The sequence below is a fragment of the Lonchura striata genome, chromosome 3 (assembly GCF_046129695.1).
Source record: "Lonchura striata isolate bLonStr1 chromosome 3, bLonStr1.mat, whole genome shotgun sequence".
In the NCBI taxonomy this organism is placed as follows: domain Eukaryota; kingdom Metazoa; phylum Chordata; class Aves; order Passeriformes; family Estrildidae; genus Lonchura; species Lonchura striata.
Genome location: NC_134605.1, coordinates 1,233,349 through 1,261,163, shown reverse-complemented (window position 1 = coordinate 1,261,163; position 27,815 = coordinate 1,233,349). Strand labels below are relative to the sequence as shown.

The 27,815-nt window shown below is 45.5% G+C and overlaps 1 protein-coding gene and 1 long non-coding RNA gene across 2 annotated transcripts; both read left to right on the top strand.

Annotated features, from left to right (window-relative positions):
• The first annotated feature begins 314 nt into the window (after positions 1-314).
• LOC110484903 (uncharacterized) lies at positions 315-26,929 on the top strand. The gene is made up of 8 exons (XM_077781838.1): positions 315-326; positions 20,230-20,341; positions 20,947-21,091; positions 21,561-21,674; positions 22,294-22,438; positions 22,860-23,008; positions 23,791-23,930; positions 25,189-26,929. The coding sequence occupies exons 2-8, from the start codon at positions 20,236-20,238 to the stop codon at positions 25,275-25,277; spliced, it is 888 nt and encodes a 295-aa protein (XP_077637964.1). The 5' UTR covers positions 315-326; positions 20,230-20,235; the 3' UTR covers positions 25,278-26,929.
• LOC110484904 (uncharacterized) lies at positions 14,342-16,361 on the top strand. The gene is made up of 3 exons (XR_002467843.3): positions 14,342-14,509; positions 15,884-15,953; positions 16,264-16,361. It is a non-coding gene; the product is annotated as an uncharacterized LOC110484904 (long non-coding RNA).
• Positions 26,930-27,815: the final 886 nt, after the last annotated feature.

Sequence of the window (27,815 nt, the reverse complement as noted above, 5' to 3'; positions counted from 1 at the left end):
ATTGTGCTCTCTGAGGACTAGATGACAGCTGCTGGATGAGTGGCACGAGTTTCATGGTGTGATATGGCTATAAGTTAATTGAAGATCTTGGAGTGCTCTCCATAAAGGGATTTGCCTCTGAAACACAGACACAATTTGGGAGATTGTCCCACTCTACTCATATTGTAGGAAGCATCAAAATCAATGGGAATTTACAAGTGAAAGCAGGTTTGCTAAAGATATTTTTTTCTCCTTCCAGGTGCTGTGAGTGACACTTCCAGTGGGTGCTGCAGTGGGTGGGATCCCTGTGTATCTGCTTACTCCTGGCAGGATGCTTTATCTGGAAGGTAAGGCCCTCACCCATTAGCTTCTAGTCCACTGGCTGTCTACTGAATATTTTATATCCCCAGGTGCTTTAGTAATCTTCCCTTAATACCAAGGCTGTTGTTCACAAACAATTATTTGGACAACATGCACAAATGATGCTCAGGGAGGGATACCTGAAGATCCCTCTCCTTCACACCTTACCAGAAGAATATTCTTTTTACTGGGCTGGGTGGTCCTCCTCCATCTCTTCTGTGTCTTCTGTGTCATTCCTCATTGGCTGCCCAGTGGTCTGGTGCCAAGATGAGCCAAGACATCTTTCCTTCCCTCCAGCCAGCGTGGGTGCTTTGACAGGATGTGCTGGATTGATCTCAGACTGAAGGTGACATTTCTGTGTCTGCCTTGCCTTTGGTGAGTGTCACAGTGCCCAAATCTGGGCATGACAACACAAGAGATAAAGCAAGGATCAATCATCCTTTGTTCCTATGTACCAGTGGGATTCAAAATCCACCTGGAGGAGGCAGGAGGTGCATTTTCTTAGTGTTTCATCTTGGCCACTTTAGGTATTAATTGCAATTACCCAGCAATTATGGTACCTCATATTGAAGGTGTAGGTGAGTAGCTGGGGTTTGGATATTTCCCTGCTGGATCCAAGGACACAGAAGGGAGGTGGAGGAGTTTCTGTCACCACACCTAAACCCTTTGTCAGTCTTGGGCCAGAGCACCCAGAGTGATTAATTGTTAATGATGGAGGAGCTGCACTGTTTGTCCACAGAATAAATAAAGCATATTTTCCAGCTGTTTCCTCCTCCAGGTCTCTCCCTGCTTCTTCCAGTTTCCCCACATCACTCCCTTTTCTTAATCTCCCCATTTTTATGTGACTTTCTTCTGCTGTTTCAGCTCTGGTGGGCAATTCCCAGGGTGACAGAGGGCTTTCCAAGGGCAACCTGAATGTCCCAAATGTCCTCCTTCCCAAAATCATCTGTGTCAAAAAGCGATGGTTTTGCCTTTTTGCAATGATCAGGTTTAATTATTAAATATCGAGGTCAGCAGCCACTCCTATCCCTAAAGAAGCGCTATGCATTTAAACAAGTGGAGCTGGAGGGCAAAGGCATTCAATGATCAAACCATCTGCAGAAGAATTGACCTTCCCATTTGTCCTTCAAAGCCAAGGTTGCCATATTTTCCCAGAACCGTGACCCAAATAGCAAGTTGGTGTCCTATCAGGGTGGGTGGTCCTAAGGTGCCCATGTTTGCTGCCACCTGTTTCAGAAACTGCCATGGTTTCAGTGTCCTTATGGAAAACAATTCCATCATTCCATCAGGTCTTTCCAAAAGCAGGAATGCAGCATGATGGGACACACCAAAACCCATTCTGAAAGTAGTGCACCAGTTAAATGCACAGACCCTGAGGACACTCTGAATCAATATGTAATAACAGTGCTGCTGTATGAAGCTCCCATTCCATCACAGCAGCTCTGTGACATTGATTTGTGCCAGAGAATAACTAGGAAGCTTTTCTCTCTGTAAATCCACTTCCTAACCTGGCAGACTTTTACAGCATGGAAGTGTCTGTGTGATATTAGTTCTAGTTTCTTCCATGTGTTCTGACAGGGATATGTATCTAGTCCTCTTTGCTGAGAGTACATCTCCTTTAGATTTTTTTTTTTTTTCCATAAGAGCTTTACTTGGGAAAAGAAGTTAATTTTAATGACAGTTTTATTACATTCAAATATTGGAGTCTTTTCTAGCAAAGGTATGTATGTTTTTTCTAGCATAAAAATGCATATGTATGCTGGGTTCTGGGAATCAGTGGAAATTATGTTAGCAAGACCATGGGTTTTGTTCATATGTTGGAAAAGCCAGTGCTGCCATTGACTATAACTCTAAACAAAAATAAGATGGGTACTGTTTTTCACTCAAAGGCCACCCAATTGAAAAATGTTCTCAATATATCAGCAAGGAAAACTGTGAGAAATCAAGTGTGTTGGAGTCAGACTCATCTCACCATCTTCAGGTGTCCAACTTCAGCACCATCAGCTTGACACTGAGACTCTCAGGAATTCAGGGTGGAATGAGCCATCATGGTTCCTGTGGAAACATGTCTACAATTGTTTATTTCTTTCCACAGGGTTTTAAGGGAGCCCAGAACTGCCACTTACAGTGTAAATATCCAGCATCAACCTAGATAAATCCTGTGTTTGACCCCTGAGGTTCTCAGTAGCCCTCCAGACTCCCATTCTTACCTCCCACTCACCTGGGTGCAGTGCACACTGTGTATATACAGCACCAGTCCCTGCTCATCCTGTCTTAATTCATAACAGCTTTATCATCTGATAGGGACCAACAGAATATCACCTGTGTCACAGAAGGCTCCTGCCCTGAGGATGGCTCCCTACAGACAGATGGCAAGCAGAAAATATGCCAGAAATGCTCTGCCTCAGAAGGTTCCCTCTCAGGCATGGCTGGCTGGTGTGGGCGCCAGTTATAGAGGAGTTCTTCGAGGCTAAGGCAGCAAGGAAAACCTGCAAGGGAAAAACATGAAACCAAACAAGGGTAGAAGACCCAAGCAGTTAGTATTCTCCAGTGAGGGTTTTATTTCAGCCCATTGCTCTCCCTCCTTGCTTAGCACTGTGGATATACACCACGTGGGAGAGCAGCTCTGCCCAGGGAGATGCAGCATCCACCCAGGCAGGGGAAGGGGTGGGAGACAGCACGTACCCAGCTGGGTTTTACAGACTCAGAGCAGATTTCAGCAGCTGACGTCATGGCTGGGGTGAACCCAGCTGGGTTTTAGAGACTCAGAGCAGATTTCTGCAGCTGATGTCATGGCTGGTGTGAGGCTGGTGGGACGTTGGTGGCAGAGGCAGTAATTAAACCCCTGGCATTCTGGCCAGAGGCACAGTCACGTCCTGCTTCATCTGAAGAGAGCTGGTCCGACACAGCAGAAGCCTTTACGTAACCAGGCCAGATTTGCACTTTGGAGCAACAGTTTCAGAAGAACTACAGAAACTGCAGGCAGGATTTGTCGCTACTTATGAGCAGGGGGTGAGCACACTTCTGTCGCCTCCTGTCTCGCACCTCGCTGGGTGACAAGTATGTCAGGGAGTGAGAGCTGGTCTTGCAGGCTTCTGCTTGCATTCCCATTTCCTCTGTGCTTTCTGTTGGGATAGCAGAGGTTTGCACTGGCATGTGAGACGTTTTCTTATTGCTCTCTGCAACCGCAGTCGCATTTCAGAAGCGTTTTGGCACGTTGCCCTGCTGGCAGCCCACGAACCAGTAGCAGCTTCTCAGGCTGAAATGTTTTTGTTGCCATGCATTTAGCCCATCTCTATTATTGCACAGGCTTTTCCTTTCTCCCTCATCTGCTCTGGCTGTATCTCATACAGGAGATGTGAACCTTTTTCAGGGAATCTTTTATCTTTTTCAGCAATTGGAGTGAACCTGAATAAACACTTGTTAGGTAAAAAAGCTTAATTGTAAAGACATAGTGTGTTTCTTGGCTTCTTGTTCTGGCTGACACCATCTCTTGCAGAGTATTGCAAGTGCAGCAATACACTTACAATAGCATGGTGCATGTGAATACCAGTGGGAAAGAATCATACTGACATGCCTTCCAACTCCTGATGTTGTCATTGCCTATCCTATGAGCGTGCTTTCCTTGTAGACACACTCACCCAGTGGTTTCCTGGAAAATACAGGCTTAAAACTGATAGGCATTTTTTAACAACACCAAAAACTGTGAGATAATTAAAGTCAAATGCTTTAATTCACTGGTTCCCTTTCCAAATAAAACCATTCAGCCAGAATAAGAACAATAGATGACTCCCCGTGAGTTCATCAGCTGTAAATCCAGTGTGTAAAGTAAAACAAACACATCATAAAATTTCTGCCCTGTTTTTTTCCCCACCTGTTCTTTAGACGATTCACCTCCTTTGGAAAGCTTATTATTTCAAGACTTTAAAATCATGGGCTCTGCATGGGGAACAACGATGATGTGCAGGCAGAGGACACTGAGGTCTTGGTTTGAGGCAGGGGTGAGAAGTGTTGGCATCCTTGGTGAGGAATGAAGTGACCCAGAGAGAAGTGGGCTGGGGGGACATGCATGCTTTGGGGATCCCTGCCCAAGTTCAAAGCACGTGTGCAGACACTTGCCTGTAATTATGAATTTAAACACAGACCCAAAGATCTTAAATACATGCACAAACCTAAAACTCTAAACCTGTCACCTCAACATGTGCCTGTGTGCTTTTCTGAGTCAAAGCTGCACAATGAGGTGGGTTTGGGGAGAGCATTGCTGGGATACAGGCTCACAATGACTGGGACTGGCAGGGCAGAGCTGGAGTCCTTTGTAGGAACTCAGCTACCACTGTCAGTCTGTAGAAGCCACAGTCTCCAATTAACATCTTTAATCTTATTATCTCAAGCCTTTTATCTTCACATTTTCTTGTCTGTTTGTTTGTTTTCTTTAAATTTGTTTACATATACTGAACAGAAAGTTTTTCTGGAAATGCTGGTATGGCTTTTAACTGCAAGAGTGATTCACAGAGAATAATTAGTTCAAAGATCTTGGCATCTCTTTTCCTTGTAAAAAAAAGGTGGTGGATATTCTGTGATTTTCTTGAAAGATTTTTCCCTCTAAATGTGCATGTTTACACTCACACCCACACAGAGTCACACACATTTGCAAATGCAGATACTTCCCTCTTCTTCTGGAGCTTTCAAGTTCTGGAGCAGCACATCTGACCTGTACAATTAACCCTTTCTGCTATGTATCTCCTTTATTTATGTCTAAAAGCAAGACAGAGCTTTTAGGGTTGGTGGGGCTCATCCTATAGGTTTTTGTCCACACCTTAAACTTCCTGAGCTTCCTGCACTGAGCAGGCACATGCAAACAGCAAAGATCTGTGCCCCATGCTAACTCCTGCAGGAGTGGCAATTTCAGGCTCCATCTGGGGGGCTGCTGCTTGGCCTGGGTCAAACCAGGCATTTTTCTAAGGAATTAAACAGCACTGATCATCTCCCAGTGCCCAGGATTGTTCCTGTTCAACTTACTAAATATTGCAGTTGATATAAAGGTTTTAGCTTACTCTCATTTTACTATCTATTAGCAGCAAAAAGAGTGAGTTCTACCTCAGACTTTGTAATCCCTCAAGAGTATTCTTGAGGCAATAAATTAACCCTGAACCTTGCAAGTCTGTAAAACAAGCTCATTCAGAACATAAGGGGTGGGATTTCCCCATTGGCACCATAAATGAAGTCTCCCATGAAACCTGGAGTGGCTCCTCACTGTAAACATCAGCCATACTTGAGGTATTTGCTTATTAGAGCTCACAATTTAATTTGAAATTTAGGCACCTAAAGAAAAAAAAAACAAGTTGCTAAACACCTTTGAAGAGTAAGATCTTATTTCTTCCCTTGTTCTGAAAAAAGGTCACTTAGGCAATGCCAGAATTCCTGTAGCTTAGTAATTTCCAGTATTATTTCAGAAGTTAAAAGCTATGATGCTGCTTTTTAATCACCATCACAGCATGACAAAAATCCTACTTACTTTGCAGTGGTGGTTATATCATTGCAAAACTGACAGCTCCCCTAGGACCTGTGCAAGGTAACAAGAAGGCTGGAGGTAAGCTGGGTTCAGCCAAATAAACACAAGGAGCCCACAGCAGAATATGGAGTCACTCTGTAATTATACTCCAGTTTTTTCTGCCTTGTCTATGAAGCAGAGTCACTGGAATAGGAGAGCTTCTAAAAATCAGGGAGGACCAAGATTATTATAACTAACTATAAAAACTCTTGGCTCTTTGAGGCCATTTATTCAAATGCCTCTAAGCCCTTGCTATTCACAAAGAGAGATAAATGTAATTATCACAGCTCTAAAGTGTGGAAAGATGAGGTTTAATTAACTACTCATGGATATACAGCAAATGAGTAGCAGAGATGAGAACAGAAACCAGTTTTCCTGACTTCCTCTGGCACCTGGATCCCAGTGCCACCTCTGTCAGGTACACACCACAGTGAGATAAGCATGACAAAAGTACCACTAGGTCAAAGCCCAGACCACAGCCAGTCCTCAGCCCAGCTGAATGTCTCTGGATGCACCTATGGGCTGGCACTTGGTGAACACAGCCTGGCACCAGGGACCTGCACGTTGTATGTCTGAGACCAGCTGGATTGTCATAGTCTTGTCCTCCCAACAATCCTAAAGTTTACTTGTGGGAAAGAGTTACCTGCTGAGGCATCGCCCACCTGGCTGCTCCCTGCTGCTCCACCACTCCAGCTGTGCCAGCCAGGGACTCCTGGCTTTATCCAGGTCAGAGGTTTGGGATGCAGCCACAGTGATACACACCCTGCACCATCCACAGAGGGCTCCTGGTTCCCAACCTCTGTCGCTTGTGTTCCAATGGCAGGAATGCTCATGCAGGCTCAGACAGGACCTGTGGCCACTCAGCCATGCACTGGGAGGCTCCTTGTTCCAGAAAACTGAGGCACAGCCTGGAAGAAGAGGCTGTACTAGGAGGTGCAGAGATGAGATAAGCCAGGCACTGCTTCCTCAAAGCCAGCATTTAGTCATTGTTTTCCCAAAAGGCTGATGAGGGAGAAGGATAGCTTTAAAGTGTTCTGCTCTGAATAAACAGTGCCAAAGCAGAGGAAGGGATCTCTCTTTCACCCCTCTTGCTGACTCTGGGGCAGGAATATTCAAACTCTTTTTCCTCAGTGCCTGCACAGCCTGGGTGCTGTGTCTTCCTTAGGCACTGCCAGCTGTTCTAACAGCTCTGGAAGCCAAGGTGCTCACGGCATCTCCACAGGCTCTCTGGAGGTTTATCCACCTGCTTGTCCTAGGGTTTTCTTTTCCTATGGTTGTGATAGAATTGTCTCAGCAAATGAGGAGAATTCATTGCTACACAACTGAGATAATTTTCCTGTTTGGGTCAAAATGTAATCTAGAGCTTTGAGGCTCCACTCACTGTGGCTTCCTGAGCACACTGCTGTGTGTCTACAGCCATTTACCCAACTCCAGGAGGCAAATCAAGTTAAAATGCTCAGAACAAGTTTTTTTCTGGCTTTGATTCATTACTTATTACATTGCAGCAGTGAGGCTTTTAAGACAAGAAGGTGTTTCTACACCAGGCTGAAATAACAGGCTTTAGCACAGCCAGCAGGTGTCTTGCTGCTCACAGCCTGGGCAATACCTGCTTTTGCTGAGAGTGGAAGTAGCTACAGCTGTGGCAAGGGGTGACTTTGATGGCAGAGGGAAACCTGTAAATGGGAATCATGGCTTTTACTTCCAGCCACAATCAGAAGACCTACTTAGCATTTGCTCAGCTTCCTACAGGAGAATGTTATTTTTACCCTACTAAATCTTAAGGGCAAGCAAAGAAATCTTTGAAAACTTGCTGTCTTAACTAGGCTGAGTCAAAGTGACCACTGGATGCTACATGCAAATGCATGCATGTACATGTACGTATCTTCTATTGAAGGTTCTCCAGTGTGACTTTGTATTCAGGGCTTTCAGGTGGCACTCAAAGATACTCAAGTGCTTGTAGAGAGAAGTGGAGACTGACTCAGTGTTCAGGTGGCAGCCTGATCCATCACCCGGATTCTCTCTTCCAAGGAAAAATTTCAAAACAGATGTCATGAAAATGCTTATTTGTGATAAACAACCTAAAGACTGAAGGCAAGGAGGAGGGAGGGAGAGAGGGAGAGAGGAGCAGCAGCAGCAGCAGCCATTATCTGAAGGTGCTGTGGGTGGAGATGCTGCTGCAGCTCTCCTGCATCCCCTTCCACTGTGCAGATGTCAACAGCTGTAAGAGGAGCCCTGGATGCAGCTCAGGTTTTGTTGTCATCACTAATTCCAGAAGCTATTCTGGAATGCCACCTGCTGGCATTTTTCCTGTTAACTACCCTGGAGATGAACTGTTGTGTGGTCACATCCCAAGCCTGGAAGCAAAGAGACATGGTTGACCTTTTCAGTCCTTTTCAGTGAATGTCCTTCTTGTTTTCTTGGAGAGAGGTTGCCCTGAGGCCCTGTAAAAAGTCCAATTATGTAAGGGGGGGGGGGCTTGTTATGTGGGATCAGGAAAGCGGATGCCGATGCCAGAAGAAACGATGAGAATGGATGTGGGTGAAAGAAACAAGGAAAAAAGTAAAACAAGAGAAAAAAAGTCTTCAGGACTAGTGAGGGATAAATGAGGTCTTCTGTCAAGCACCAGTTTAAATGGCCCTTAAAAAGGAGCATTTAAGTCCATGATTTTGCTTTTTCCATTGAAGTTTATATGGAAGCGATTAAAAAAACCCAAACCAACATCTTTTTAGTTTTTAGCTGAAACACTTTAAATTGGAAAGGAGGAGGAGGCACAGCTTCTGGCTGCTCTGCTCTTTGGCACCAACACCAAAATCTGCAGTGCTGATGTTTATAATCCCTGACAGTCCTGACAGCCAGACCAAAGCAAAGAACAAAGGCCCGTTGTGGTCAGTCACCCTCATTCACACAGCAGGCAGAGTTCTGCATGCTGCTGCTGTGCAGTGGGCATAAACCTCCCAGCTGCCATTCTGCTCATGGAGACTCCATCCTGCTGCTCCTCCAGCTGCCTGCCTCTGACCTGCTGCAGCTTTTCCAGTGAAAAACCCCCAACACACTCCCAAAGCACCCAGAGCATCCCAAGTGCTCTGGGCAGCCTCACTGGGAACCTCCACCCAACTCTCTGCCCAGCAGCTTTATTTAAGGCCAGCCCTGGGCTGCCTCCTAGGTGAGCTGGTCTCTGCTTTTGCTGTCAGGATGGGCCCTTGAGGGGATGTTTTGTAGCTTCTCTCCAGCCTTTTTCACCCCCAGGTGACACCTGGGCTTGGGCCACCCCTTTGCTGTGTCTGGGGTTGTTGAGGAAAGCTCCTGCCAGCACCCAGCTCTGCTCAGGGACTGTGCTGTGGGTCTCCTTGTCCCGCTTTGTGGGACAATGCTGGTCCCTGATATACATATACAAATATATATACAAATATATATATATATATATTTGTATAGTCCTCTCCTGTTCTCAGAGAGTTTTCACAAGTTTTCTTTTAGCAAGTGCTGTGAACGAAATTGTTTATCTGGAAATCCCTGTGTTGGATGATGGTGAAATCCTGCTGTCTGTGGCTGCCATGAATGAGTAGCTTTGAGCACTCGAACTCTAGCCTTATCCAAGACACAAAGATCCCTAGATAGTCTAGTTGGGAGGCCTTGGCTTTGCACTCATCCTTCTGGAATGGTCTGAGCTCTTTTCCAAGCTTTTATTTTAAGAGACAGTGAACTTCTGGGCATAAATCTGATTCTCACTGATAGCTGGGAGGGCAGAACTGAACAGGATTGTTCTGCTGCTGTGCATCCAATGGTCTGAGTAAACCATCCATACCTGCAGAGATCCTGTTGGCATCTCTGAAAAGCCTCCTGCTCATGGTCAGGTAGGGGAGCTGGGACTTCGAGGGGTTTTGTTGGGTTTTACATACTTATTTCCCTATATGTTGGATGTAGAAGTTGATGTATTAAAGATTTATCTGGCATGTGGAGCAGCCTTTGGAAGTGGAGCTTCTTCAGTGTGGTATACTTAGGGTGTGAGTACAGCATAATGGCTGTTAACATTTGGAGCTCTATCAAGTGATCATGATGCCTCTTCCCCCAGTAAAGCTGAAATTCTCTTCTTCCAGACACTTTCACTTTCTGTTGTACGGCACATTGCAGAAAACAGCTTCCACTTCTGTGCTGAATCACCCAGGGCTCTCCTTTTGGGTGAGCACTGCCAAGTGACGGATGTGTTCCTGCAGAACACTCACATGCCTTGAGAGCACAGCTCTGGCTCAGCAGCTTTCTCTGACTGGGAAAGTGCTCTTTTCGTGGGGAGTAAAATACAAGGAGATTTATGGCCTCCACAGATAAAATGTGATCCAGCCATGACAGTCCTTTCATCACAATGAATCATGGATTGTGATGTTATTACTCTGATTTACTGCTGTAACAGGTAGGTTTGATCTACACTTGCCACAAAGAATGAACGTCTTAGGAAGGATAACACTGGAGTTGTTGTGGTTCAAACCCACTCAAGAAAAACCACTCTGCATGGAAGGTGTGGAGGGTTTTATGTTGGTGGAAAGAAGCCAAAAGAAAAACCCCAAACCTTTTCTCTTTTTGTTTGCTCTTTTCAGTGTGTATCTCCTAATTTTTGAAAGCAAAATTCCTGTGTTCTGCTTCTCACATTGTTGGTGAGTTCTGTCTGGAAGCATCAGTGGTCAGAACAAGTCTTTAAGCAATTGGCACCAGCCATGAGTCTCCTTGATTTGCAGCAGATGAGTTTTTCTAAGTGGGTCTTAGGTCTGCTGGTGTTTTAGCACAGGAGTTTTGCAGGGCCACGTAGCAGATATACATAACCTCTTTTGCAGTAATAACCAGTGTCTTTAAAAAAAAATACACTTGGTGAGAATGATGCTGTGTTTATCTGTAGGACTGGACTCCGTCACTTCTGCAAACTTTCAAACAAAATTGAGTCACGATATGCCTCAACTTGTGTCTGAGCTTCTAAAGCTGATGAGAGAGGGGTGGGGACTGACTGGCCAGTGTTCTGTGTCTTGCATGGCCCACTTTACTACGTGCCAGTGAGGTGCCTTAGTCTGTGAGTCTGCCAAAGATTTGGAAGGTGTAATGCAGGAGAAAAGGCTGTTGTGCTATTTTCCAGAGAGCTGATAGCTCAGCTGGCTTCCCAGGCGTGACAGCAAGCTCACAGTGATGGCACTGCTGAGGCTTTGTGGATTCTGACTGTAGGCAATCCTCAACAGAACAACCAGATCAAAACTGCTAACACCATAAGTTTTGCTTAAAAATTAATTAGTAGGAAGGAGGAAAAGGAGGAAGGGCAGACACTGCTTTGATGATTGAATTGCAAAAAGTTGCACCACGATAATGCTGAAGGGTGTTTGAGCTAGGACAACATAAGGCTTGGAGATATGTGGAAAATATGTTAAGAGGCACCTCTCCAATGTGCACAGGATTTGGACTCTTATTGGCTTTTTCTGACACTTGTGGGAGCTCAGTCCTCATCAATCTGTTGCTAATTGTGTTTGAAAGAGGTAGCTGATCACTTCTAACCTTTCTGGATGCTTCTGGATGCTTCTGATGTTCTGAGGTTTAGACTGGATATTAGGAAACATTTCTTCACTGAAAGCATTGCCCAGCCCTGGCATAGCCTGCCCAGAGAAGTGGTGGAGTCACCATGCCTGGATGTACTTAAAAGATGTGTAGGATGTGGCACTTGGAAACACATTCATTGCTGGCTTAACTTGTGGACTCAATGGTCTTAGAAATCTTTTTCAGCCTAAACAATTCTAATATTCCACATTGCCCAAGGAAAGGATTCCAGTCCCTCCAAAGAATAAGCCAAAGGACAAGATAGGGCATCTCAGGTGCAAAGCACAGGTAGCCCAAATCTCCAGCTGCACTGGGGTGCACAGGGGGCAGGTCCTCCTGTGCATCTGCAGGAGCAGGCAGGCTTCCAGAAGTGGGTGGCAGGGCCTGGGAGCTTTTGTGTGTTGAAAAAGGCTTCTGTGAGAGCCTGCATTTCACCTTGTTGAGGTGCAAAGCCCTTGTGTTCAGCTGGCTTTCCATGGAAATGCCTGGTCTCCTGCTTGAAGGAATAAAAGCACCCACTGCATGACTCTGGGGAGGCTGCAAAGTGAGGATCTGCATGGATGGGTGTGCATGCAGCCTTCAGTAAAATATGCATTTACTGTAGGCAAAAACCACACCATTGTTTGCAGTTATGGCCTCCTTATTCTTGCTGCTAGAGCTCCCTTTTTTCTCTTCTGACTTCACCAAAATTCCCACTTTGGCTGCAGTTTTCCCTTGTTGCTGCAATTTTCCATTGTTTCTTTCTTGCCTCAGGCTTGGCTTATTTTTGCAAAGTTACAGTACAAGAGGTCTCAATGGTTTTGACTAAGTTTAGAAGGGAACTGATGTTTTGTCTTAACTTTCTGTCTGAAATATTTTTTTTTTTTTTCATTATTTGAACACTTCCATGTTCTGAAAGGCAGCCTGGAAATTTGACTGGAAGATGAACATGGAGTAAAGGGTGTGCTTTTTTTGCCTTCAGGAAGTAGCCAAATGATTCTGTTGAGTTGTAGGTCTGAAAATACTTTTGCAGATCCTTGTGGGAGAGGAAAGGGTAGGCACTGGCAGAAACCAGCCTTTGGAAGTGGCATTTCTTCTAAGGGAAAGGGGATGGGAGCAATTGTATGGAATACTGAGAATGAGACAGGTGAGCAGATGGAAAACCAAGGATAAGGGATGTGGGCAGGAGGGTGAATGAAGCTTGTGTGGTAACATAGAAACAGAAGAATCACTTAAAGGGGCTGCTGCCTAAAATTTGCCACAACACACAGACATTTTCAACCTCTGTGTTTCTGTATGGCCAGACAGAAACCATGTAATTTGTTGCCAAAATTGTTCCCTGCCCTGGTTCACAGGAAGTTAACAGCTTCCAAATTGTGCCCGGGTCTCACGTGGTTAAGGCATGCTTGATGTGGAGGTTTTGTAGCAGAAATACCAATACAGATGTGAAAGGAAACAGCTGCCTGAAGGCACCAGAAAAGCAGCAGGTGAAGGGTTAAAGGAGTGGCGTGTATTAATTGCTGCAGAACCACACCATGTGTTTCATGCAAATAAATAACCAGAGGACAAAACCCAAACTGGAGCCTTAGAGATAAGGTGACAAGATGATGACCCACAGTGGAGAAACTGTGAAATGCCCAGATAAGGGTAAAAAAAGACTCCGTTTTGCCTGAAACTCTTGAAGGGATAGACACAGGATCATCATATCCACTGCTGAAGGGTATGGAAGGAGCATACAAAAATGAAGAAGAGCCCATCCCAGAGATGCAGGGAAGTGGTGGTGTTATCCTAAGTGCTTGGCTGATCCTGATCCTGAGCAGGTTGATCCATACAGTCCTGTGCATGTGGGAGAGTGGGACTGGGTAGGACCAGCTTACTGGAATCTTTTTAACAAAAAATCACCTTCCCTACCTCTAAGGTCTTGCAAAGAGTTTTGTTCTACAAATTTCCCACAGTAATGAGATTAAATGTTCTAGTTCTGCTAATAGTGCATGTAGGAGGTGACATATACCCATATACATTTTATATAAACCCCAGTTGCCTTAAAAAACACCTAGATAATTAGATTGCAAAGTTGCTGTGTTAAAGGAGTATTCCTACCTAAGAGTGGCACTCAGCTGCTGTGAATGGAAGTTGTCTGTTTAATTGCCCTCTTGTAGGAAAGCTGCTGCCATCCAAATATTTCTCATTTTCTAAATGCTCAGCTTGAGAGGTGCATTGAATGCTGCCAATTATAGGTGACACTACTGCATTGAAGCATATAAAGTGCCACAAAAAAAGGCACCATTAAGAAAATCAGGCCACCACAGTTCCCTCTCAAGCAGGCTTTCTGCATGAGAGGTTCTGGATGACCTGGATGCTGCAGCTATAAATGGAGGCAGCTTTCTGCTCCCACAGAAGTAAGAAAAACTGGTGCTCTGAGCACGGTCCAGGTGCTTTTCCTCCCTTTCCTTCCTGTCTCTGTTCCTGACCATGCTGGTGTGAGCTCTGCAAAGCAGCCACTGTACCCAGTGAAGGCTTAGAGCTCCACTGCTGTCACTGCAAGGGGCTGGCTTCTGCTTTTCTCGTGGAACTGTGGGGAGAGAAACAATGAAATGCTTGTGAAGCATTCCTGGGTGATAGTGATGAGGTATCCAGGAGAATAATATGTCTGTGTTCTTAGCATCAGTAAGGGCAGAGAAGTGACACTGAGCAAACAGGGTGCTGAATGAGTGCTCTTGGTTTTTTCATTCCTTCAGCGGTGGAGGAGAACCTGGGAGAGTCCTGTGAGCAACAGTAGTGCCATGGGATTGAATAAAATAACCTTTATGCAATTAAGAAGTCTGTAAATGGAAGATATCCAGCCATGTAAGTGTGTCTCTGTTCATTGCTGCTCAGCTCTGCTGTTTTCCTCACCTTTTCAGAGCCATCCTCTCTGAAGGGGTGGCTGTGCAGGTGAGTTTCTGGTTCCCTGGGCCTTCCTGCTGCCGTGCTCCTGATCTGATGCTGTGGATGCTGTCTGCCAGACACTGGACACTGCTGCAGGCAGACTCTTGGGCTGCCTTTGAAGAAGGCAAACTCACCAGTCCTTAACCAGTAAGTGAGAACATCTGGGGATAATTTGTTTTATTACTTCTTAGATGTTCAGTTTAGAGAAAAAACATTGTCTTTTACCCTCTTTCTCTCACAAGAGTTGGCAGGATTTAGTTTGAGTTACTTAAATGTTTGTAATAATGTCCTTAATCTAGAGTTCAATGAAAAGATTTGGAGATCAATGATTTTTAGCATGGCAGCTTAAAGTCAAGTTGAGAATATGAGGGTAGTGAGTTCCTTACTCTTCTTGCTCTCTCAAACATGGGGATATTTCCCTGCTGCCAAAGGGTGGATCTGTTCTGTTCTCCAACAATAAAAAGCAGATGATTTTCCTTCTTAAAATACCCAAAGGGGATTGCTAACACAGATCCTCTTCTCTGTGTGCCCATCCTCAAGTGCAGAGCCAAATCCCATCCCTTCTAGCAGCAAGGAAAAGCAAATCCCTGCCATTGAGGGCACCCAGATTAACCCACTGCAGGATTAGGATGCTTGAGCTGTTGTTAGAAGATTAGTATATTTGGTTGTCAACACTTGCTGAACTTGGCCTGAAAATGATTTCCCAAGAGGCCACAGACTCGTGGGTGCCAGTTTGCCCAGCACACTGGGAAAGCCCTGGAGTTAAAGTGGCTGCAAGGATGAAACTGGAGCACTGAGTGTGCAGAATGTCTTTAGGACTTAAACCCATCATTGCTGCTGGTGGGGACAGAAGGCTCTGGCAGGCTGATCATAATATCTGAGCTCCTGCCCTGCTGGGGAGGTGTTTCTGGAGCTTGGCTTTCTGGAGTTTCCTGCTGATGGCAGTGTGTGCCATTAGGTGGGTGAGCTGCCCACAGATGAACTTTTCTCAGCTCCTGCACAGTGCAAAATGAGTTTATTTTGAGGACAGAGCCTCCACAGGCACATCTCTAGGTAGAAAGCAATTGGCTTCCACTTTCTCTTCTGGGACTCAAACTGTCTGTGCTCATCATGTTTTATTTCAGCTACTAGCAGGAGGATTCATGTCGAGGGTTTTTTTTTTTAAATATAGGATCTTTCTCTTTGTGTATTTTCCTCTGCTTATCAGTGGAAAACTGCCTTGATGGTGAAATAACTGTTAGCTGGAAACTGTTTTTTCTATCATGAGCCAGATGAATACAAACTTATATTTGATTCAAAGCAACTTGTCTTGAAAAACACCAACCACTGTCTGTGTCATGGAATTGGTCCCAGTGATTCCCTTCGGTGGCATTATCTGGATTTCAAGACACATCCTCTTGTAAATATGGATTTTATCACGCTTCTCTTTGTGCATCCAAACATTAGCATCCATTTCATGTCTGAAATTCATATAACTGCATTTGCCACTCCTGTGACAATATAATTTTATTTCTTCCACAGCAAAGATATTCAAACCCATGTCGAAGAAATAAGCCTAAAAGCTCTCTCAGAGAAGATACACTATAGAAAGGTAGGGCCTTTCCATAAAGGATTCCTTTGAGTTTAACTCTGGTACCTTAAGGCTATAGCTGTCCTCAGCATTCCCAAAAGTGGGAATCTGTGCAGCCTAGTGAAGCAAGAGACGTTCAATTTTAATAACTTTATAAGCACTAAGTACATTGCTCTGTATTTTATGAACATACCTGAGGGGATTTTTGTAGAGCTGCATGATAAAATAATTCTGAATATTTTATCCAAGGCCTGTGTTGTGATTTATTCTGAAAAAAACAAAACCTTCTTAAACTCAGAATGTGGGCTTTAAATTTCTGTCTGGATTACAGGGTGTGGCCAAGGACAAGGCCACCACTGTGGTGGCATTGCTTCCACTTGGCTCACTGCAACAAAAGATGCATTCTGGAACAACCAGCAAGAACATGGAACAGCAAGCTGTGTGTGGGAATGTTCTTCCACTTGTCTAGTGTTTTCTGCATGCAGAACTTTCTGTAGATTTAGCTCAGCATGGACCTGGCTGACCAGCTGTGCCTAACAGGCAAAGGCTTGATAAAGTGGCCTGTATTCATTGAAGAATTTGGGTTTAAGAAAATGTCATGTCTGACATCATGCTGAGGTCATTTGGACTGTCTGATAAGTAGAGACATATATATGCCTATAGACACTAGATATGTATGAGAGGGCCATAAATAAGACATGCTCCAGTGTGGGAAAAGGTGCATTGTAGATTTTAATCTATTAGGAGGAGAGGCCATCCAGTGTTTGTAATGGTTCTGCTTGTACTTCAGCCCATGCTTGCTGCAACAAGGGCTGGTAAACCTGTGATTTGAAGGCAGTTTCTAGGACATGGGCAGAGTCACTGTGCACATATCTGGGGGGAGTTCACAAAGTGAAAAAGGGAGAGAAAAATGCCAATGCCACCATGCTGTGAGCTCAGGCCTCTGCCTTCTTCAAGGAGCACACTATGCACAAGCAGCTCTTGTTTCTGATCCATGTGTAGAGCACAATTATTTCTTAATTAATAAGAAATAATCATATGTAAACCACTGGTTTCCACATCAGAATACCTCCAAAGGGTGGACCTCAGAATGCCTCCAAAGGGTGGACCTCACATCTACACTGATAAATAGACAGCAACAGTGCTGGCTGGATGCCCTGCACTTCCCACGGCTGGCAAATCCCTGTTCATGTGGGCTTTCCACCCTAGCTCAGTGGCCAAGGAAGCTCCAGCTGGGTTAATTCCCAGTCCCATGATGTTGTTTCCAATGGGTAAAATAGGTGCTAATTAATTCACTGCCTTTATATTTGACATGGGGCAGTTCCCAGCCAGACTGTTTGTTTGGTAAGCACTGTGGATGCACAAGGTAAACAACATTTTGGTGCTGAGGAATATTTTAAATTGGCTATAAAATCAAAATCTAAGAGGAAACAAGCAGAAATATAGAATGAAAGTAGTGGATGTGGTGAGACTGGTTCTGCAGCAGATAGAAGGTGCAGGTGATCAGCTTGCATGGCTTGCACTGCTTCTGCGGAGTGGGCTTGCACGGGGGGGGCAGCAACCTTTTCTATATCAAAGAACAAAAATTTACTTGTGACCCAATCTCCATCTGGGGCTGTAGGAAGGTCTGAAGATGCTCACAGGATCCAGACTATGGATCTAGGTTGTTTATGGTTAGACTGGATCTTAGAGTTCTTTTCCAACCCAACCTTTCCCGTGGTTCTCTGTGCTCACCTCTGGAAATGTTTAAGGCCAGGCTGGGTGGGGCTTTGAGTGACCTGGCTGAGTGGGAGGTGTCCCTGCTGGAGCCACAGGATCTTTCAGGTCCCTTCCAGTTCAAACCATTTTTATCTCCATCCTGCCCAAACCCTGTCACTATGGGACACGAGAAAGCACAACACGAGCCACCATGATGGCAAGGTAAAAAAGAAGAAGGTTTATTTGCTGACTCCAACTTTTATACTTTTCCAAAGGTGACAGTGGATTGGAGAGTGAATGGGCCACCTCTCCAAAGACATTGGACAAACCATCAGTACATCAACTTCCTCCACCCCCATGAAGGAATGCAAAACAATATGTTGTTTATAGAAAATGTGTGGGAAAGTTTTCTAACAGAGTGTAAAATCAGAAGGCTTTAGAAAAATCTTAAGAATTAGGGCAACAAAACCCCACATCCAGTCCGTTTCTCCAGCCCTCCTGCCAGCATTTCCCACTCAGGAGTGCTCAGATTTTGAGATGCAGTACTCCTCAGTTTCCCTCCTCCTGGCAGGGATGGGGAAGGACAAAGCAGGCAACAGCCCAGAGCATGCACTCATTAGCTTCTGTCTGCCAACAAGTTGGGAGCATGCAATGTTCTATGAGATGTCTGGCTGTTATAAAAGGCTTTGGTTAAGTAATCACACTTCTCTTGCATAAGTGCTTGTTTTTGGGAGGCTTTAGCCAATTGGAGGCTGCAGCAGCACGCAGAGAGAAAGTATGTCTGACTTCTGTGAGGTGTTTTTTTAAATAATAATAAGTGATTAATAATCTGCTGAGAGCTGTATGAAATCTCTTTAGATAAGGTTAGGAGGCGGAGATTCCCCAGCGCTGCTTATAGCTGAACCACAGCTGTAAAACTCTGCCATAAAGCCTGTGTGGATTCCTGTGAGTAATATTTCTGATTCTTCTAATGGGTGTTTGTGACTGGAGACTGCAGGCAGGAAATGTTGCAGTTTATTGCAAGCAATAAGTTAGAGGGCGGCAGGAGGTGAGAGACACTAGTGAAACTATTGACCTGTTTAATAAGGCTTTCCTCCTGGACTTGTGAAAGCAAACATGGATTTCTCTGAAGCTGTGCAATCAAGGTTCTTCTAAATATGCTAATGAAAAGAAATGTGATTCTGAAGTCAACTACAGGACTATGGGAGGTCAGAGTTTTGGCCTGACAGGGAGATCACAGGACCATCTAGCCCCGTGTGCTGGTTTGGAGCAGGCAAATGTCCTATTCTTATATTATTTCCTTGATCATTGACAAGTGTACAGTGATATTTTTCATCTACATTTTCATAGCCTTCAGAAATCTGCATGTCAGTTATTTCCTGAGCCAGAAATGGTATCCCTAATAGTGCAATGCAATAGTACAACACAAAGGTACAGTAGTGGATTTTTCTTTTCAGAATTTGCTAATCCAGTGTATCTGTTGAAGACAACATGTTGTTCTGGGATTTGACTTACATAAATCAAATGGCATTTCATATCTTGCATTCTTCCACAGAGGATTTTAATTTTTATTGTTTAAAATGGTGCTTTTTCTGTTAAGATAGAACTGAAAAGGAAAAAACCATATAGGGATTCACAGGAAACAAGACCTCCCTTCCCACTTCCTTGTGACGTGTCTGGATGCAGCGCGTTCTGTGAACAAAAGCTGGAACTATAAAACAATCCACTGAAGTGGGAACTGGAATTTATTGTTCAAGACTGAGCAACGTGAAACAACTCAGTTGTTATTCCTGCCAGCCCTGGAAAGCATTGACGTGCCACTGTAGAGAGAGAGCAGCTCAAGTGCTGAGCTGTGAGGAGAAATAAAGCTGTTGCCTATAGTTGGGTGTGTGTGTGCTTCCTCTTAGAGGTGGCACTGAATTTTTCTGGCATAGAAAAAATGCTGGACTAGTGGAAATCTCTTGGGAAAGATCAATCCACTACTTACTAGCTTTGAAAAATTGTAGAATGTGGATTTTATAGTCTATAAAGTTCTTGAGACGTGCTAAAGCATTTAAAGCTTATTTGCAGCTAGTAGATGAGGAGGTAATACCACCATGAAAGGAAGTTAATTTGTCACAGTTATAGGATTAGAGAGGTAAATGTGAGAAGTTTTGTTGAACTAAAAGGCATTTGGCTGCAAAGTGAAGGCTGCAACATTTTCATATTTGCTTCCTAGAGTGGGCAAAATCGGTAAGCCTGTTTGCTTCAGTAAAACTGCAACAGTGATGCCAGATAAGCTGATTTTGTGGGCTAATTATTTAGGCCTTTGTGAAAACTTTAGGCAAATTTAAGTTATGGCTCTTGCAATGGAGGGTGGCAGAGCAGGTGGCTCTATCAAAACTTCCCATTTCTATTCTGCAACCTCATAAGATCTTACCAAAGAGAGATGCTCCCAGCCCATGCAAAGGCCTTTTCAGTTCTAATGAAAACTCCACAAATGAAACTAGGCAGTTAAAATTTGTGAATTTGCAACATTATTTCCAAAACAGTCTCTGGGATGTGGAACAAATCCAGGCTTCCTTTAGGATAAGCCAACAATATCTCTGATGTGTTTCAGAGTAAGATGGATGCTCTACATAAGTTGAAGATCTTGGTGATGTTTCTGTCTCTGGCTACTTTCATGATCATGGTGATAATGAATGCTGGAAATGCCACTGGGACTTTCAAAGGTAATACAAGCAAATTTTCTTTATTCAGAGGTGGGTTTCATGCTTGGTATTATGCAGTGATACAAGGTGTCTTATATGGGACAGATGTGTTTGCTGCCTCACCAACTCTCCAAACTCACCTTGTTCTGTGAAAGGTGGGAGTAGCTGGTGCATCCTCCAGGTTTACAGCCAAATGCCTGAACCCTATCCAGTCCCTGGAAATCCAAGTCAATGTCCCCACTGGAGCTCGTGGTGGTTGGAAGGCAGTCTTTGCACACCCCTGTATCCCTGCTGGAAGAGGTTCAGGATGCTGCTGTGGGTTTGTAGTGCTGCATTTGAACACTCCTGGCTGAACCTGCCATCACGCCACCCTCTGCATTACACAGACAGCTGTTTCTTCTGGCTCTGGGGAAGAGGGAAGGTGCACGGTGTTCCCAATAAAGGACAGTGATCCCATCATGGGTGTCTAAACCAACTGCAGCACGTGGCTGGTTTGCACCAAGGGCATGCTCTCATCATCCCTGAACCCACTGAGGCAGGGAGGAAGGCTGAAGGCTGAGGAAAATCAGCATCTTTCCCCATCCTCTGGATGCAATAACACTTTTGCCTGCAACAACATTCCACAGGTCTGTTCAGGACAACCCCTGGAAACATCTCAGCCAAGTACAGCACAGATTTCACACCAGCTGGCTGGACTTTCCTCATCTGGAACGTCATCTACGCCTGGCAGCTCGCCTGGCTGCTCTACGCCTTGTCAGGGATCTGCCGAAGGTATTTCCCCTATTTCTCTTTACAGTATACATGAGAAGGGACAGTGTCTTTTCTTTTGGGCTCTTACCTTCCTTTCAGGGGTTTCTAGCAAGAGCAAACCCATTGCCATTGCCTGAAATGTTGAAGCTCTGTGGCTGGAGCGTCTCTTACATCCAGCATCCAAACCTGGGACACAGTTTGGAGGTCTACATGAACTCCTCTGAAGTGTGGGCAGCTATCAAAGTGTGTAAAGTCCTCAATGAATCCTTGTTTCCAGAAATTCAGGGAATCTGACAGATTTACCCAGTACCTGCACTTACCCACTGCTAGAGGCTGAGAATCCACAGGGGCAAAATTAATGGATTACAGAGCCAAAATATTTAATTCCAATGTAAAGTCCCTCCTAATATAAGGCAAATTAGGCCAGAAAGATTTGTTTGGTCAATGCAGGCATTGTTTTTCTCTCTCCATACCCCCTTTTTCCTGGCAGGAATGAACTTGGATATGTCTTCATAAAGCCAGACTTGCTGCCAATACCTTTTTATGTGGCGTGGTGTCTGAATAATGGCCTCAATGTTGGATGGCTCTTTCTGTGGGACCGAGAGTAAGTTACAAAGTCTTCTGTTACAAATACTTTCTAACACTCTTCATGGGATTGCCCCAGTAGTTTTGTGGGGTTTTTGGGGGGTTTTTTTGGGTTTTTTTAATTTTTTTTTTCTCAGTGTGTGAACACTTAATCACACCTGGAAAACTATGCCAGGTTTTGACAAAATGTAGCCTTCATAAAAGTTTGGGGGTTTTGCATTCTGTTGTCATCTTGCCCATGAAACAGACTGGTCCCTGAAGTCTAAGGTCTCCTCAAAGCTGTTGTTCTACATTTTTGCCTCCATAGGTAAGACAGGAGCCATGCCTCCCTGTATTAATGCAGTTAAGCTCCTTGCCTTGGATTGTTTCCATAATGATGGTCACATTAAGGGCTTAGGAGAGCACCATTGTCAAGAGGTGAAGAAATAATTTGCAGCCAGGAAAACAACTTCATGATTAACAGAGTAAAACTGCAACAGGAATATGTCAAAACGAGGGCTATGTAGTGATTACCTTTATTAAAGGCCGATCAACTTAGAGCCAGTAAAGACCAAACACTAAAGCTACAAATTAGGGCATTGTGACACCACTGAGAAAAATGTGATGTCTGCTGTGTGTGTACATGTTCTTTGTCCTAGATACCTCCTTCCAGCCCTGGTGTTCCTGGCAGTCCTGTCCCTTACCACATGTGCCTGCTTGTTTGTTTCCCACCGAGCCTTGAGCATCCATTCCTCGTGGTTTGTGAAGGCTCACAAGGCTGAGCTCTGGCTCATCCGCATTCTGGTAGGTGGCTTTTGAGAAGCTGTGGGTACATGGTAAATAAAAACAGCCTCTGGGCAGTGCTGGAGGCATCAGGAGTGAAATATCCAGTGGCAGAACATAAGTAAGGAAAAATTTCTGCCCTGCACAGGAAAGTTCCTAGCAGGAACTTTTGGAAAGGCATCTACATGTCATCTACATCCACATCTCTTGGCACAAACTGGGGGTGGGCTCTGTTCTTGGCACTTCTTGGCACACCAGTGTAGCACATGGCTGGGCTGGATCTCCAGAGCGCCTCTGGACTCCAAGGTTTCACCTTTTCTCTGTGTTGAGGGACTTCTCCTGCAGCTGGGTCCAGAAGTCTGGCTTAACTCCAGCGGGGCCTAGGGGCCAGCAAAGACAAGCAGAGTGTGTCACTCCTGTCCCCTGCTGTGCTGCGTGGCAGGTGCAGAACGGGCTGGCTCTGTACCTGACGTGGACCAGCATCGCCACGCTGCTCAACTTCACCGTCGTGCTCATCCACAAGTGGAACGTGCCCAACGAGAAAGCAACCACTGCTTCCCTGAGCATCCTGGCTCTCAGCCTGGTGATATGGTAAGCGACCCCGAGGATCCCCACTGAGCCTCAGAAACCCCTTCCACCTGTCACCAGTGGTGACTAGCTGCTCCACTTCACTCATCACTTGTCCCTCCCCCAACACTGAGGACAAAGGCCTCTGGTACAATTCATGGCAGATGAACTACGAGTCTGGGCAGAGCTTTTATGCCCTGACCTCAGCAATGCCAATAAGTATTGTGGGCCAGGAACATGTTTTTGTGACTTGCATGTATTGCCTTGATCCTTAAGATTTTCTAAAGCCTTCTGAGTTTACACTCTGTTAGAAAACTTTCCCACACATTTTCTATAAACAACATATTGTTTTGCATTCCTTCGTGGGGGTGGAGGAAGTTGATGTACTGGTGGTTTGTCCAATGTCTTTGGAGAGGTGGCCCATTCACTCTCCAATCCACTGTCACCTTTGGGAAAGTATAAAAGTTGGAGTCAGCAAATAAACCTTCTTCTTTTTTACCTTGCCATCGCAGTGGCTCGTGTTGTGCTTTCTCGTGTCCTGTAGCGACATGCACGAGCCCAACCTGCCTTAGGTTTACAGCTGAAGGTGTGATACCGAAACCATATGAAACAAGGCTTTATTCTTCCCCAAAGTTACCTTAAATAAATGATTTATGAACTTTTTGAATATTATAAAATGAAACATTTTGGTCTCTTGTCCCAGCTGGCCCACAAAACCTCCCCATTCCCTGTCTAATTCCTTTCTTAGGGAATGGAAAACAACATACAGAGAGAATCCTTACTTTGGTCACTCTTTTTCTTCACAGGTTTTATCTAGAAAACTACCTGCTTGACAAGTACGTCCGCTACAACCTCACAGTCTACCCCGTGGTCATAGCAGCTCTGACAGGCAGCGCCTGTGGGAACGGCTCCTTTTCATCCCCACAGACCAACCACGTTTTCATAGGTGAATCTCTCCAGCTCCTGTAAAAGAAGGCCTGTAAACACTTCCCATCCTTCCTCTGACTTGCCACATGAAGAGCTCTATTTGTTCAAAGCAGAACTAGGGATGTATTGGAAGGTATTTGTTTTGCTAAGGAAAAAGCAGAGCAGAAATCATGGCCCACGAGCCTCGGGGCTGAACCCAAACCTTGTGTTGTCTCAAGTTCACTTCCCAGAGCAATGTGTTTGTCCTGCAATCCTCCAGCACCCCCTTGGCTCCTCCAGCAGCTCCATCTGACACAGAGCAGGGTTGGGATGAAGGCTGAGGGCTCCCATTTGCCCATTGGAGGTGCATGAGGGCAGAGGGCTTCAGATGCTCCTCTCCTATGCACAGCTCAGGCTAGCCTTAACAAGTTTTCCTGGGATTATCTGTTTGCTGCCAGCCACTGTAGCAGAGTTGAGTGTAGTCATCCGTGGTAAAAGGGCTTAAGCTGTCCAAATTCTGTACAATCACAGTCTGGCAGGATCTGCACTATTATGAGCAGTTTTGTGCTGGCATGAAAGGCACTGAGCTCTGTGAACTCTGAATCCTGCTGAAACAGTTTGAGATGCCCATTCCCACCACGGGGTCAGCTGAAGGGAGCATGTTCCCACCCTTCAGCCTTCCCACTGCCACAAACCAGTGGCTCAAGCTAAATTCTGGACTGGCACCACCACTGGAGCTGCTCCAGTCAAGCTCCCTTTGCTGTGAGTGCAGCTGGAGCCTGGCACTGAAAACACCCAGCAGGACTTGGCAAAGCTTCTCTGCCACTGCCAGGGGGGCACTGGGAGCTCGTGTCCTGATGGCTGTGGCCACCAGGAGTGTGGAGGTGTGCTTGGTCTCTAGCAGGCAGCTCTGTTCCTGCAGCAGGTACATTTCTTACCAGCAAAACTTCATTCGTAGTGGTTCAGCTGGTTTGGCTGGTAGGACAAGAATGTGCTTTTCCCAAACTAGTACATGTTTCTTTATATAGTTCTACTATTCTTGGAGTATTTTGTTAATGTAATGTATTTTAACCCCTGTGTCCAGGAAGCCTCCCCCTTTTTAGACATTCCTTGACCTGGAAGCATTGGGCAAATTTCACTGTGTAGCAGTAAAACTCTGAGAGATACAACTCTGGATCCTGTACAGGCAATTGTGGGTTTTTTTCTCTTTCCCTGAATACCCCTGTTCTGGGAGTTAAAGTATGACAAGAGGAACTGTCTTTTTTATGCTCTGACATGGCTCTGTGTTTTTTCCCCAGTTGTTCTGCTGGCACTGACGTGCTTGATCTTTGCTGTTCGGCTGGGACTGGTCATGTGGAGACACTGGAAGAGACCACTGGAAGCATGAGAACCCTGAGGTCCATCAGGCACAGTGGCCTGAGACCTCTGGCACATGGTGGCTGATACTTGAAAAGGGAGAAAAAAGAATTGGGCATGTGCTGGCCCTTCCTTCCTGCATCCACTCCCTTCTGCATTTCTCTCTTATTCTCTGTTCCAAATGCAGATGTCTTGTGTCTGCAAATGTGTCTTGCTCCCACATTCTCTCAGATCAGTTACTCACAACCCTGTCTTGAGTTCCTTTGGTTTTATCCTGGAAAAGTTCAGGAAAAGGTCCTGAGCAGCCCTGTGCAGCTTTGTGATGCCTGGGCCGTGGCTCTCTTCTCCTGCCAGTGCAAGCAGGGCTGCCAACAGGCACCCAGCAGGCCTGTACACACAGTTGTTCCTGTTTTTTCCCTTGGTATCCCACTTTCTTGGAAGTGCAGACCCAAGTGAACTGTCCCTGGGGTTCCAGGGGGGAGAACTGTCATTCATTCCCTTGGCATCAGTGCTGAGCATCCTCACGCCTGGTGATGTCAGCAGATCTCCTGCAGGCAGCCACTGCTCCTTTTCCTGCTTCTCTTCAGCATGACAGGAGCAGATACTAGGATTTGACATCTGCCTTTGCAGTGTCAGCTCTGCTGTTTGGTATTCAAGGGGGCAGGGGGAGGGACTGAAGGTTTCTGACACTAACCTGTTGGTGTTGCCTTTCCCTGAGCTGTGCACAGCTTGGGCTGGCTGGATGTCTCTCACTGGGGCAGTTTGTGGCTGCTCTGGAAGGAGGTTAGATGTACAGATGAGCTGGTCCCTGATCTGGGGTGAAGCCTGATGCTTCAAAGGAAGCCTGTTAAAAAAAAAAAAATAAATAAAAATGGAACCTGTAGAGCAAGTTCATCCTGGATCGCTGCCTTCTCATGTGGCTTCACCACTTCTGAGTTGGGATTAGGAAGCCTAAAACTGGATTGACTGAATTTTTGGACCACTGCCTTTCCTTCCTGTGCCTAATTGAGAGCTGGTGGTGCCTCACAGGTGTCTGGAAAGTCCTGGCACCAGGAAGGTGCTTTCAGTGCATCTTGCAGTATTATTAACAAAGCTAAATTCTAAAACAACATGTGCTATTGTTCACATTTAGCAAAAACCAAAAGCAGTGTAATGCATCTCCCCTCATCATTCTGGTCTGTTTGTTTTTTGGTTTTTTTTTTTTTTTTTTTTTAATTTTCAAATAAATCAGCTAATTCTACACTCTGCCACTAACTCTGTAGATCATCTAAAGCAGCTGTCCTGGCCCCTGCCTCACTCATGCCCAGAGTTCCAGAGTGACTCTGGTCCCTTGCTGGAATCTCATGGAGGTGAGGAGTTGGAGGATGTAGATTGCTAGGTATGATTTAAACTCTTTTGACCAGCACGCTGTTCATTAAGTTTCTATTTTATAGGCTCTGCCTCCCAAGATCCCAGCTAATAAATTCCCAGCAGCCTCTCCCTAAGCTGCCTTCTTTAATACAGAGGTATTAAAGCCACTGGCAGGGGGATTAGGGGGTCCAGGCAAGGTGAGAAGCTGCTGTGAGGCTGTGCAGCAGTTCATGCATGGCCAGGTTTTGCAGCCTCCCTCTTGCAGCAAGAGCACTGCAAAGAGCTCCTGGGCCAGGGCAGCTGCACTAAAATTAAAAAAATGCCTTCTCAGAAGGTTTCTTGGTGTCTGTACCTCATTTCTGTGCTGGCCAATGACCAGAAACTATATCAAGAATGCAATTAATTGTCTGGGGAGTGTTGACAGGGCTTTTGCAAAGGGGAAAAAAACTCTGTCTCACAAATCTCTGAAGGGCTCAGAAAGCACAAGCAAGGGTGAAGGGTCTCCTGTTGTCACTGGCCACTACAGAGGCACAAAAGCTGCCACGAAAATCAAAGTCCTCCCACTGGAGACTAAAGCTGGGAAGCAGAGGGGATGTTCCTCCAGGAAGGGAGGTTGATGACACCATGTGCCAGGGGCTGGATAATGTGCTCGCTGAAAATTAAGGGATTGCTTTGGGATGGACAAATTATTTAGGATGGTAAAGGAGGAGGTAGACTGGGGAATTGCAAAAAGCTGCTCTGGAACTGAGAGAGGACAGAGGTCATTGCAGGGCTGTGCCAAAGGATGCTGTGCTTCACCTTGCAAGTGACACCCCCTTACCTGGCCCCTGCCACCTGGGCACAGGGTTTGGGGTGCTGGCAGCCATTCTCACCCAGACACCTCCTCAGCTGGCAGCAGCAGAGGCAAACCATGGATCAGGAATGGCAGGAAAGGAGTCAAATTTACAGCACCTCCTGCCTCTCTAGAGCCACTGTGCCCCCACATCTTGAGGGCTTTGTGCAGCACTGGCCCTTGCTCTCCCAGGAGATTATTTTGGGTTTGGGCAGAGCAATGGCACCAGGGACTGGGATGCTCCCAGAGCTGAGCAGCAGCTCAGGAACGTCAGCCCCTTCCCCATGGGCACCTTGAGGTGGTGGCACAGTGGGTGCTGCTCTTCCCCTGCTCTCACCTCTCCAAAACCAGCTGTGAGGAGAGACTCCAAGGCCCTTTTCGCCCATT